General features: G+C 36.4%; 1 protein-coding gene across 1 annotated transcript; it reads left to right on the forward strand.

Annotated features, from left to right (window-relative positions):
• The first annotated feature begins 878 nt into the window (after nucleotides 1-878).
• tmem121b (transmembrane protein 121B) lies at nucleotides 879-5,311 on the forward strand. Its single transcript, XM_039770057.1, has one exon. The coding sequence runs from the start codon at nucleotides 2,935-2,937 to the stop codon at nucleotides 4,114-4,116; it is 1,182 nt and encodes a 393-aa protein (XP_039625991.1). The 5' UTR covers nucleotides 879-2,934; the 3' UTR covers nucleotides 4,117-5,311.
• Nucleotides 5,312-14,389: the final 9,078 nt, after the last annotated feature.

The raw sequence follows: 14,389 nt of genomic DNA on the forward strand, positions 1-14,389 counted from the left end.
AAAACTGCAAACGGCTTTGATCACAGGCAGAAACCATTCTTCGATGTAGCGCTCATCCATTCTAGGACTTCAGTACAGCAGACACCCTCACTCTTCCAAATATGGAGAATTTAAAGTCGCCAATTAAAACGTGCAAGTCTCATGTACTGCTCTTTTTACTACAGAGTATTCATCTCTTAGCCGAGTTATAAGTGATAAAGCAACATTCGCATATTGTATGTACTGTTGTTAACATAAAGATGTAACATACTCTCAATTGCAGGATGTGTTCCCTTGTTAAGTGCTTGCATGATTTTGGTGAACGGTGGTGCGCATGTGCATGTAAAGAAAAATATAGTAAAAGGAGACTGCAAGACCGGTGGTTTTCTTAGTAGAGATGTTTCAGAGAGTGTTGTTGTTTTTCCTCCGTCAGTATATTACCCAAGCGTACACTGTTAATAGTTTTCTTGCCATTGCACGGACATTTAGGCAATGCGTCAACAACTGTATATTCTCTCAATTAAAACATAACGGCTTTGTTTGGGAAGACTGTAGAAATGTATTTACCTTCCTTACTTCATCAACTCAAAACACTTAAGACCAGACCAAGAACCAACCTCCGAGTGGCCCATCATATGGTCCTGCCAGGGCTCCAGACTGCAACTAAAATGGTCTCAAATGCAACCAAAAATAGGCTTTGGTGATTATCATTTCTACTTAGTTCGCCAGTTGCGAATGAAATAATTGAAACTTTAAACTAATTGATTACATCTTGCCTGAAGAAGGGGCCTGAGTTGCCTCGAAAGCTTGCATATTGTAATATTTTTAGTTAGCCAATAAAAGGTGTCATTTTGCTTGGCTTTTCTCTACATTCATAATGGTTAACACGGTACAACAACCTAGTACAACTAATTGTATTGTAACAGATGCAAAATGACATTGTTTTTTTACTGTTAAATGGATGTGTTGCTAACACATCTCGGTATGGGCTCCCCGCGCTGGATGCGAGAGAGTCACTGCGAAAATGATGTCAGACTTACGCGGGAAAATACTTTTAAGTATACGGCACTGCTGAGAGGAATGAATTTCAGCGCAACCAGTTATCAAGACATTTGAAATTCATCTGCCCATCATATAGGTCCTCAGTTATGAATGTTTCTGTGCCCTGTGGAATTCAATTGTCCCTTCTGATTTGGCGCGGTACACATAGGTGCGATTGGCACCAACCTCATTTGCATACCGTTTCTCTTTTTTAATCTAACGCATAATCCATGCAAAATACCCTCCTATCCAACATTAAACATGTAAGAGCAGTCTCCTGCCCTCTCTCTTTCGTTGCGCATAGCGATGTGATGGAGTCTGCTTTTTAAGATTTAAGGTGCGTATTGCGGTCGTTTCGTCGGGCTGTTCTGTGATTATAGCAGACAGTAAACTTTGTTAAAATGGTATAGAAAATGCCACTTTATTAGTTGTTACTTAAGTCGTTTTGTTGTGCACACTATATGTTCTGCTACCAATAAATTCTTTAAAGGGAGATCATCAACAAAGAAACATGGAAAAAAGATTTAGAAAAAATAATAATAGTAATAATTATAATTAGTAATTCATTACTTGACACCCAAGAATTCTGTACATAGGGATTTTAAAGACAAATCATTAAAATAAATGTACCAATCCACTTTCACGCCATGCGTGGTGCCTTGAGCTAAAACATTTACTCAGGTAGTTTTTTCTGGGGGCGGGCAAATAATTTCAACAGGGAAGGCTTTGTTGTAGAAGTCAAGTTTAACCTCTGTTAATGTGAGTGATTAAAACCGTGTGAATTACATAGATTAAGTTCTATGAAAAATATCCCTTACCTGTCAAGACCATCCCTGTAAATCGGGGGAGGATCTCATATTTCAAAATGGAAACAAAAGTTATTGCTAATACTTTGCCCTTTTTCGATTGTATGCATTTTGAGACGTGCCTGGGTCAGATGTGAGAAAAATATTTAATTTTTATTTCAAAAGTGGAAAAAAGTATTGTTACTACTCGTTTCGGTTATAACTTTTTGTTGTTTTTATACATTTTTGATGTGCATGTGTCGGATGCGACCAAATGTAAAAGTGAAGCAATTAATAAACATTACTTGTTTTTAAATACATTCGTGTTGATTTATAATTTAACATTACCTGCTGCTGAAAATGTCTTGCCCAGCTAATTTCATGGTTTGAAAATCTGGCCCAACTGAAATTGCAATTGAATAGCCCTGCTTTAGACCAGTCGCAGGGACATATGTACGATTGACTTAACACGTTAAAATAACGGTTGGTTATTTACAGAGGTACAGAAAATCAATTTATCTTATTTTGCAAACTCTGTGATTTATTTTAGCGGTACAGAGGCACCTTAATGATTGTTATGCGGTGCAGCGAACTTCAAAGGGCTGCAATACGACGCATTGTTTGATTAGCTGCCGTTTTATTAGCATATAACAATTAAGATCTGACAAGCATCTTAATGGCAAGTGAATGCAAATACATCGCTGAATGCAAACATTCTTAGCCGTGTGTTGTTTTTGTTACTTTGATGTTTTATTGATCTTTGTCGTAATGTTCAAATAACTTTAACAACGTGTATACTTAATTGATGTACGTGATGCTGAGCACTATAGTATTTGGTAAATGGACTTATGATATTATTTTAGGTACGTACAGTGAACGTGAATTGACAGTCTGTGTTAGGTTAAATTGTCTTTTCTCGTTTTAACTGTCAGGGTTCTAATGTCTGTATGTATACGGTGTAAATGTTGCAGTGTGTAAAATGCACCCCAGAATCGTTGTTCTGAAAACAACGCAGGCAGTCCGCTCCCGTTGAAGTCCACTCCAGTGTTTAGTTTCGATGTTCCTCCCCCTTGAGCAACCGCATCTTCTGTGCAGAACTGGATGGTAACAGGGAGAAAGCATTTGGATCATGATCGCAGCATTCGGAAATGAAAATCCCGAGACGTGCTTCTCCTCGCTGAAAACAGTGATCAGTCCTGAGGTGCCCGTCTCGCCTCCGGAAAACGAACCTCTCTTTATTCGGAACACCTCGTTCAGACGAAAGTCGCAGAGTTCCAGTGGTACTGGTAACCCGGAGGAGAGCATCACCAGACCTCTAGTTCCTGGCGCTTGTGCCGCAGCTGCCTACATCATGACATCGGGCGAGTTCCTGCAAGGTTCACCGCTGTACCTACGCAGCTCCAAAAGGAACTTGTTCTACAAGGCGCTGTGCTTTGCAATTCTCGTCTTCCAAGGAGGCGTCCTGGATTTTTACCTGATCGTCTTCACTGATCTCTATTGGTGCTCCTGGATAGCCACTGACCTGGTGGTCATGACGGGCTGGGGGATCTTTTTCTTGAAAAACGCGAGGAGCAAGCGGGAGCGAGCTTGCAACCTACAGCCTCCAAAGAGCGCGCTTCATCACGGCGACTTCACCTTTGCATACCTGGCCTGGCTCATCTATGTAATTGCTTGTACCCCCAAGGTGGTGCTCATTTTAGAAACTTCCATCCTGGATCTCATTGAACTCAAGGTGCCCCTGGGCATCACTGGCTTCAGGATTATAATGATGCTCTCTGTGCCGCTGCTCTACTGCCTGATTAATTCGATAACCGAGGATCAGACTGGGGTGACGCGTTTCCAGTCGCAATATTATTATATCGGCACTTGCCTAGACCTTCTGGACAGCTTCACTCTGATCGAGATGCTGCTCATGAGTGAGATCCCAACGCTCTACCTCAAGTACACGGTCATTGCCGTCTATTTCTGGGTTCTAAGTCTCCCAGTTCTTTGGCTGTATGAACTGAACTCCTCGCAAATGGGGTGCAGGTGGATCTGGGCGAGGTTTCTTTCGGGCGTCTTAGTTAACGTCCCACTGTTGGTGGTCAGGTGCTTCCTGGTTTATGTGTATCAGCTTCCGGCATCGGTCTTTATGTTCAAAAACATGTTCTTCTTAGGCTGCAAATGCCTGGAACTGATGGAGCAGTGCCTCAGCCTGAAAGGGGCCAGGAGGTATTCTAGCACCCCGGTGCCTTTCACGCATTGCATCTCCGAAAATGATATGTGTCCTCATGGGTATGTGAATACGCTGGCAGTGACCACTCAGAATTAGGTTGAAGGAATGGTGTTTGGGTGGCACTGCTTGCTTGGATCCATCTCATGGCCTCCTGCAGTTACGGAACAGTTTTTCTACAGATCAATCATTCTACAGGTGCTAATTTCCAATATCACCCAATCTTCAATAAAACATATATGGAGACAGTGAGTGGTAAAGGCATACGAACGTTGTCATGGTGGTAAAGTTTAAACCTGAGTCTATTTGTACCATTAACATATACTTGCTCCCTATTTTTTAACTTAAAAGTCTTTATTATTAATTGCACTTTAGCCAGCTTTCAAAATGTTTGCTCAAATGTGAATTGCTATTTCAACAAAATAAGGTGAAATGGAAAATATATAGTTATTAGTTTATTTCCAATGTAAATATTAATAAACCATGTGGCAGTATGCCAAGATATACTGGTTATGAACAGAGCTAAAAAGGAATAGAGTAAAAAAAATCCATCATCCATAAAGGATGTGCACACTTGAGATCAATGGCTTTAAGTAATTACTTAAGAATAGAGTCAACCTTTTTAATGGCTCTTATACATTCATCCTATAAAGAAATCCTGCAAAGCATCAGTGGATTTTATTACATTTGAAATACATATGAAAACGTAGTATGAGTTTCCAGCAGATGGCCAGTTTTTTTTTCAGTTTTGCTTTTTTTTTTTACATTTTTTTTTGGCATATTCAGGCATTACACATTTAAAATATTACCATAAACCCATGAAAAGGGGTTAAAAACCAAAGGGTATACATGATTCCATTTTCAGAATGAGCAGCATTTTCTTTCTTTTGGTTTTCCAAATATTCTACAATTCACTGGCTTATTCCAATGTGAATGGCTTTCGTTGTTTCATTATTGGTTATTTGCATGCAGTTTTGATTTGCATAATTTTTGTTTTGAAATGAAATGGCATAAATGTGAATCAGCTTAATTTATAGATTCAGACACAGTACACCTTTCAGTACTACTGTATAAATAAAATATTTTACTAGCTTGGAACACCTTGCAGCTTAATAACAATTATGTCTGTGCACAGTTTTCGCATGTTTTGCCAGTTCCAAATCCCTCCAGTAGGCATTTAACTTCTTTGTATTGTAAATAGAAAATGTACTGTACCTTGTATTTTCCTTGAAAAATATCCCTAGCTGTATTAGTAGTTATACTTGTTATAGTAAAACAGTGAGAACAGCAGTAACCGTAAATGTTTGTTTTTGGTTGATTGTTTTGGTTACCTATTATAGTGGTATTTTTGAAATATATCCTATTCTTTTGTATTCTTTATATGTTTCACAACGCACTGTAGGGATCTTTATTTGAAGATTCCCATCTAAGCTAAATAACAGTTGGTAGCCATTGCTCCAGAGCCAAGGGTATAAACAACTTTTGAAAACTTTTTATTGGTGAAAACGTTAGCAGTCACTGCCTTTTTTCCTGTGAATTTTTGTATCATTTAATGAGCCATAAATCAATTAAATTCAGTTACAGATACAACAGAACATTCTTAGGATACTGGAAATAAGGGCTAGAGGGTACAGTGACATACTTTTAATGTAACTCTTCCAAGTACAGTAGTTTACAATCGACTGTCAGAATGCCGATTATCCCTAGATTTTAATGTGAGGTCAGTCTGTAAAATGTGAACCTTCTGTTAGTGCCCTGGCCAGAAGTATTTGTATGCAAAGAATGTTACGTGATCTATCTCAAGTGCAGTTTAAATTTGTTGTTATCTCCTGGAGGCGTGCCTTCAGAAAATAAGTGATTGTTTCTTTTTAAATGTATCTTCATTTTTCAAATGTGGCAGATTCTCAATCAGAAATGTTGAAAAAAACTCACACCAAGCACAATGAATATACAGTAAAATGTAGATATGCAGTAGTGATTTTCAAAGTGAGGGGCTAGATTTTGTTTAGTGATTACAACCTGCATCTTAGGTGTAGGTTTCACAACAGCAAGTGAAATTGTCTGTAGGAGAGGAGATAGCCATTTATACAAACATTTCCTGTCATTCTGTAATGAAGGGCAATAGATTTACCATTCTGAAAATAGGTGCTGTTTATTGTAAGCAAGGTAAAGTCAGCTAAACATAGTGCATGCATTATAACATGTCTTAGAAAATATTGTACATTAAATAATATGGTACATAAAAGTCTAGATCAGTTTTCATCTAAGATAATAAAAGCACATGTATATTAAACTAAATAATATGCAAACGGGAAACAATTTGTGAAGCACAGTGGTGCAGTAAGTAGCATCATTACCTTATTGAGGCTGAGTTTACTCCTAGCCCAGTTACTTTCTGTGAAGAGTTTGTATGTTTTCTAAGTGTTCATATTATTTTATCCAAAGCCTTGCTGTTGGATGGCTGACAAATCAAGGGTGCGTGCTTGTTCCTGTGTGTTCTTTGTAATAAAGGGATTTTCCCATTTTGGATTATAACTCCTTAAAGATGGGTTCTGGCATCTTCCACCATGGATATGATTAGTGGTCAAACTGGATAGTCAAATGGGTGAATAAAATAAATGTAATTGTTGCCTTGGTTATTCATTTTTAAAATGTACTTGGTACAGATGACAGGAAGAATTTCTACTCATACTTCTGTAGTCTCTCCTCTCCATCTATCAGTCAAAGTTTATTTTATATATAGTAGAAGCCATTACAGTGAGCACCATGGAATGTTGCTTTTCTTCACACTGTATAAAATAAACTAAAACAATTCAAGGTATTATTTTAGTCTAGAAGAATATCCCATTTTCTACATGAGTTAGTTCAGTGGGGTTCTCTCAGGGTGAGATTGTTTAGGAGATGCTGTGAGTACAATGGACATGTTTTCAATTCTGCATTGATTTTAAAATTTTTGGAGGCTTCTGTGTTAATAAACAAATCAGAAACTAGTGAAGTGCTATAAAATGTGGAGGGATGCTCATTTGGTTAAGGTAGGACAGAGCATGAAAGTGGCATCAGGGTGACATGAAGCAAGTGAGAGAGTGAGAAAACTGCACTGGCAGTTGGAGAGTACTTTTACATTCCAATGTAGGCAAATGGGCATGATCAGGGGCTGGTATACTAAGTTATGCCTTAGAAGTGATTTCTTCAAAGGTATTAATTAAAGTGAGACCTCACCATGGTAGTGGCAAGTATATGTCCTCCAAGCCTACAGCTAACAGGAGAGAAATTCAGTGTTGAATACTGTAGATGCAAATACTCTAGGGGTCAAATTAGGAAATTCTAAGCTGGTAGCCTTAAGTACCATCAGTTTGACCCTGGAAGTGATTTTGCATCTTGGCATGAAAGTATTTCTTAGATAGGATTCGAAGGTTTGTCCCAGGTAGTTTGTCATTTTGGTGTATACTCAGGAGGACCAAGTGAGAAAAAGGTTTGCTGTGCACATGGAAGGCAGAGAAAAAAGTAGATGACAGGTGAGAAGGATGTCTGCTTTTGTAGTCCTGTGGGAGTTGAGAAATTGGCAAATTTATCCCATCAATCTTTCATCATCATCCTGCACTGGAAGTCCCAGTAAAGTAACTAGTTTAACTCTGGTTTCTTATTTTCTTTGATGTTTTGTGTGTTCTCTGTTACTGTATAATTCATGTGTGTTTTTAGTCTGTCCTATTTATATTATACTTGTGGTCATTGTTGGCATCACCCCCAGGTGTGGTGAGATACAGGGTGGTACTAGCCTATTTCATTATGAAGTGTATCTACTTGTAATTTTAATGTGTTATAGTTAATGGTATTCCCACCCAGTGAGAAGTGTGCTATTTTAAAAAACTCCATTGCAATGGGTGCTGTACTAAATGTATATTGATTTGAATATTAACCTATTTTATGTCATAGATATATATTCATGTTAATTGAACTGTTGTAAATTATATGGTAAAAATCTGTCCTGATGTAAATCATAGTAGTTATTCTTTTAAAAATGAAAATCAGATATCTGAGGAAGCTTTACCTTTTAAACATTTTTGTAGCCTTAGCACAATGATATGCACTTTTTTAAAAAACAAAACAATCACCATAAACCCTCAGGACACACAGCATACAGCTTTTTCCAAATTCTTTTTTGGAGGTTAATTTAGCATAGTTTAACTACCCTTACAATATAATGTTTCATGCAAGTACAGGGAAATGCAAATCAATGTAGATATGTACATTTTGCACAAATATTTACTTATTGTAAGACACAGCTAATCATTTAAAGACAAGGACAATTGAAGTACCCAAGTGTGTGCTGCATGCAGTGCCTACAGAAAATATCTACCTGCCTTCAGCTTTCAAGTTTAATTTTTGCAGGAATTTGTTACCTTCATTTATTATGCAACAAAAACTATATAATTTTACTTAAGAATTTATCCATGTATTTAGAAAGCTAGTCAGTTCCTGTTGGATATACTGGTATAAACCTTGCATATCTGACTTGGCAATTCATGTAGGTTTACAGATTTTCAGTGAGATTCAATTCCAGGTTTTGGCTGGACCACTAATAGCCTTTCACCTCCCTTTTCTGAAGCCACTTCACTGCTGCTTTGACTATATACAGTTGTGCTTCAAAGCCTGTAAACCCTTTAGAAGGTTCTATATTTCTGCATAAATATGACCTAAAACATCATCAGATTTTCATTCAAGTCCTAAAAGTAGATAAAGAGAAACCAGTTAAGCAAATGAGACAAAAATATTATACTTGGTCATTTATTTATTAAGGGAAATGATCAAATATTACATATTTGTGAGTGGCATAAGTATGTGAACCTTTGCTTTCAGTATCTGGTGTAACCTCGCTTTGCAGCAATAACTGCAACTAAACGTTTCCAGTAACTTTTAATCATTCCTGCACACCGGCTTGGAGGAATTTTACCCAATTCCTCAATACAGAACAGCTTCAACTCTAGGATGTTGGTGGGTTTCCTCACATTAACTGCTCGCTTCAGGTCCTTCCACAACATTTCGATTGGATTAAGGTCAGGACTTTGACTTGGCCATTCTAAAACATTAACTATATTCTTCTTTAACCATTCTTTGGTAGAACGACTTGTGTGCTTAGGGTCGTTGTCTTGCTGCATGACCCACCTTCTCTTGAGATTCAGTTCATGGACAGATGTCCTGACATTTTCCTTTAGAATTCTCTGATATAATTCATAATTCATTGTTCCATTAATGAAGGCAAGCCGTCCTGGCCCAGATGCAGCAAAACAGGCCCAGACCATGATACTACCACCACCATGTTTCACAGATGGGATAAGGTTCTTTTGCTGGAATGCAGTGTTTTCCTTTCTCCAAATATAACACTTTTCAGTTAAACCAAAAAGTTCTATTTTGGTCTCATCCATCCACAAAACATTCTTCCAATAGCCTTCTGGTTTGTCCACATGATCTTTAGCAGATGAGCAGCAATGTTTTTTTTTGGAGAGCAGTGGCTTTCTCCTTGCAACCCTGCCATGCACACCATTGTTATTCAGTGTTCTCCTGATGGTGGACTCATGAACATGAGCATTAGCCAATGTGAGAGAGGCCTTCAGTTGCTTAGAAGTTACCCTGGGGTCTTTTGTGACCTCGGCGATTATTACACGCCTTGCTCTTGGAGTGATCTTTGTTGGTCGACCACTCCTAGGGAGGGTAACAATGGCCTTGAATTTCCTCCATTTGTACACAATCTGTCCGACTGTGGATTGGTGGAGTCCAAACTCTTTAGAAATTGTTTTGTAACCTTTTCCAGCCTGATGAGCATCAACAACTCTTTTTCTGAGGTAATCCGAAATCTCCTTTGTTCATGCCATGATACACTTCCACAAACGTGTTGTGAAGAGCAGATTTTGATAGATCTCTGTTCTTTAAATAACACAGGGTGCCCACTCACACCTGATTGAATGAAAACACCTGACTCTAATTTCACCTTCAAACTAACTGCTAATCCTAGAGGTTCACATACTTTTGCCACTCACAAATATGTAATATTTGATCATTTTCCTCAATAAATAAATGACCTAGTATAATATTTTTGTCTCATTTGTTTAGCTGGTTTCTTTTTATCTACTTTTAGGACTTGAGTGAAAATCTGATGATGTTTTAGGTCATATTTATGCAGAAATATAGAAAATTCTAAAGGGTTTACAAACTTTCAAGCACAACTGTATTAGAATATAAATCTTCACTTTGGAATAGTATTTTAGCTCACTGAAACAGACTGTTCTGAAGGATTTAATTCTCCCCCTCATTGATCATTCTATTCTAACATGTCTCACAGTCAATGGCACTAAAAAGCATGCCAATAATAGAAGTGTGCCATAACAATACTTCAAGACAAGGTATGGTGTTACACAGATGAAGAACTATGTTCACACTGTAGTTGGCCTAACACTTTGTATTGCAACAAAAATAGTTATTTTCAATTCATTAGGTCAGGCAATTTTTTGCCACATAATTTCAGAGTCAGCAATGTGCCAGACACACTGTTTAAGGATGTAGCATTCATCTTTTAGACTGTGTCACCGGTTTTACATCTGAGGAGTGCTGTATAGATTTGTATGGTTCTAATTTAGATCTTGATTGGAAAAGGAAGGTAGACAATACGGCTTCTTCAATAAGATATGCATTTCATAAATCCTGTTTAGAATAAGCAAAATGATGTGATGGATTTTGACATTTCCCACTAGAAGTTTTGAATGTACTTTTCCAGATTTATACCTTCTTAAATGCCTCTCATGAAAGGGTTTCTGCTTTGATAAGCATAATCCAGAACTAAATCATTTAAAAGAGTATTGCTTCTGAAACCATGTCAGCAAATTGAAGTTATCACAAGCAGATTCTGATGAAGACGATTTACATAAATTATGTTGAAATGCCATATCCAAATTACCTTTGAAAACCTCCATCCATCACTTTATTCCGCAACATGTTTAAGCAGTACAGAGTCACTGTGGTAGTAACACATTAACATTTTTGATGTTAGATTAAATGTATAAAACTTTTATACTATTAAGTAATAGGGACAGATAAAGTTCAATCTAATCTAATGTTTACATAAATGACAGGAATATCAATTGACAATATTCTGTTTAATTAATTGCAAAACAGGAAGACAAAAAATCTTGAGAGGCGAATATTTTCTGAAGGCACTGTAAATGCTTCTGTATTAAACTCATAGGCATGATACACCATATTGTAAATGTGCAATGATATTTTACAGAAACATTTGTTATAAAAGATTTGAATGCACTTGAATTAGCATAATGTTTAAATGCCTATTAATGTCAGTTAAAATATAATGTACAGCACTCTGTTGATATATTTGGCTTACAAATTGAAATATAAAAGTTTCTAAAAGCAACATTTGTTAAACTTAGAAGCATATATCTTGTTCGTCACTACAAAGCCAGTTATTTGTGGTGGCTTCGATTAGTTTACGGTTCTTGTAAGGATTGTGCCTTGAAAATGCCACAGATAGACAACATCAGAAAACATATCCTGCTTTCATGACTAAGACTCAATTTTTAAATACATGCTTATCTATTTGAGTACATGTAAGGTCTGTTTAAAATTCCTGCTAAGCTAGAATTAGGGAACAACATTTCCTATTAGGTAGAAATAAATGCAGTCCAAATTTAATTTAAATAAAGCCAGAGACCCTATTAAACGTCTGCTGCAGTTTTTCATTTTAATTTGTTTTAGAAAGAAAAAAAAAGCTTTTATTAATGTTTAATACTGGTTGTATACTACATATTGCAATGTAAAAGGAACCAAATTTATTTAACCAAGTACTTCTTCATTTTTAAATTCAGGAAGGGTTAGCCAAGACCAAGGACGAAATGGGAATAAGTTATTTGAAATAGCCTTAGATTTTTTCATCTGCAAGAATATTCTCAGATAAGCATACCTGGACAGTAAAAAGCAAGTATTATTTCTAAGCAAAGAGCACAAAATCATTTTAAAAGGTGCCAATAAGAAAGTAGTAAATGAAAAGTATATGGAATGTTTATTCTGATAAAGTTGGACATGCAAGCAACTCAGTTCTGTGTCATGTAATATAAGTTTATATTAAACTAAATTATTTTCCCAAGAATATTTGAAACCTTATGTCTGTGTTTAATAGTAAAACAAAGGAAGAGTTCTGTTTTCCAGGAAGCTCAATCTACAAACGTGAACGTTTTGTCAGTTAGAAAAGGGGTAGTCTTAGAAGTGTTTGCATGTTTTTCTTGTTATAAGGCATGTTATATCTAAGCCCTACATGTGGATAAGGGCCACTTGTGCAGGATGTCTTTGCTGTAACTTTATAAGCAAATCTGCCCTTGGCCTGGGTTTTTCCTGCATGGATTTTACACATTCTCAGTTGGGCTTGCGAGAATTTTGTTTCTCTACTCATTTTTCTTCCATTTCCCAGAGATTATTAATTAGGTTTGGTGATATTGTAAATGATTTGGAGGAAGCAAAAATTGTGCAACACATATCAAATATAGATTTATCAGTAGATAGGCAACCTGGATTTAAAAGGCAAAAATTATGCTTCATTAATTCTATGACAAAACAACTAAATCATGTTATCAGGGAGGTATGTATGATATTTGTTTTTGTTTTTTTAATTTAAAAAAAAACATAAAGTATTGATGGTTACAAATCTATCTAAAACATAGTAAACAATGAGTTATAATGTGAGGACAATTTTCTACAGGGATCGGTTACAGGGCCAATGCTCTTTTTTAATTCAATTAAACATTTGGGATAAAAAAGATAAAGATAAATGTAAAAAGATAGTTAATCTTGTTATGTGCACAGATGTCAGAAAACAAGATTGAAAGGCTCATATACTTAGGCTCACTGCTGATGGACCTGAACAGAATTCAGACTTGGGCAGATATGTGTCAGGTGAAGTTTAATGTGACAATTGTAAAGTTTTACCCATAGATGTTAAAAATAATAGATATAGTTATATACTGTGTCCACCTTATGAAAATGAGTTGGGAATTTCAGTGGATTCATCAGTGGGTAGAGATGATTCAAGAAGATAGGATACTGGTTTACACAGCATGCTGTTTTCAGTACACATTGTGGAAAGTTTTGCTTAGGCTGTGCATGAAGGTTTTATTTGAAATAGCATCGTATCATAATACATAACAGAAATGACTGTGGTGGAGTCCACAGAATACCTGCTAGGGTTTTTTCAGGACTCCAGCAGTGATAAAACATTCAAGGAGTTAAATCTTTTCTAATTACGTAAATGAAGATTAAGAAGTGGAATGATATTACGGTGTTTAAAATTAAGGGTGGATGACTCTGTAACTTTAAAATTAGGTCTTCAATAAAGCACATGGGCCATAGGTGAAAGCTGAGTAAATTTTGCACAATTATTAGAAAGTATTTCTTTCTAAGGAGAAGAATCAATATGTCAAATAAGTTACCAAATAATGTCAAAGGTAACAGTACTTTGATATTGTCTTGAAATATTTTGAAAGAATTTAGGTGAGTAGGCATTGCCGAGCTACACTGGCTCAAAGGGCATGTTCTCATCATATATTTATGTTTTTATTTTGGTTGAAAACACTATTGATCTTATATGAGTGGGTGTATTTGAAGGACTGACATTAAATCTTGAACTGTTTCCTGTTTTGTACCCATTATAGCTTACTTTAGGCTTCTTCTACAGTATATGTAACTCTACAAAATAGCTAGCAGGTTTAAAACTTGGATGAATGGGTAACAGTAATTGGGTGTTACAGTGTAATAATCTTAGAAAGTGAACAGTGGAAATTACAATAAAACCTAGCATGACAATATCAAACATGCTGAATCCAATTTAGATATAAAGTGATCAGAGCCTATCCTGGAAGTACTAGATGCAAGACTGGAACCGACCGTGAGAAAGGTCTACTAACATACATATCCATACCCACCAAAGGCTGTTTTGGAATAACTATTTATCTTAGGGGATGTGAGAGGAAAACCAGAGTAGCTGGTGGAAAAGATACACAGTTACTGATAAAAAGCGTAAAACCCCTAGGAAATACCATTAGGTGCAGGAATTGAGCCATGGGCCCCTGGTTCTGAGTGGCAGCAATGCTAATCCTCTGTCCATTGTTCTACCCTACAAGAAAAGGTGGTGTTTTTTTTATTTTTTATAGTTAAAAAATGCAATTTCTGTAATCTCAAAAAATAAATTTACTTACCTTCTTTCTTGCAATTTGGTCAAATCTATTTTTTTTCCTTTTACATGTTTACCTGTTTATAATTAATAATTTAATTATGGCAATATGTTGTTCATTAAACACTGTCAATTACAGATATTGTT

This window comes from Polypterus senegalus, chromosome 11 (genome assembly GCF_016835505.1).
Source record: "Polypterus senegalus isolate Bchr_013 chromosome 11, ASM1683550v1, whole genome shotgun sequence".
NCBI classification, from domain to species: Eukaryota; Metazoa; Chordata; class Cladistia; order Polypteriformes; family Polypteridae; genus Polypterus; species Polypterus senegalus.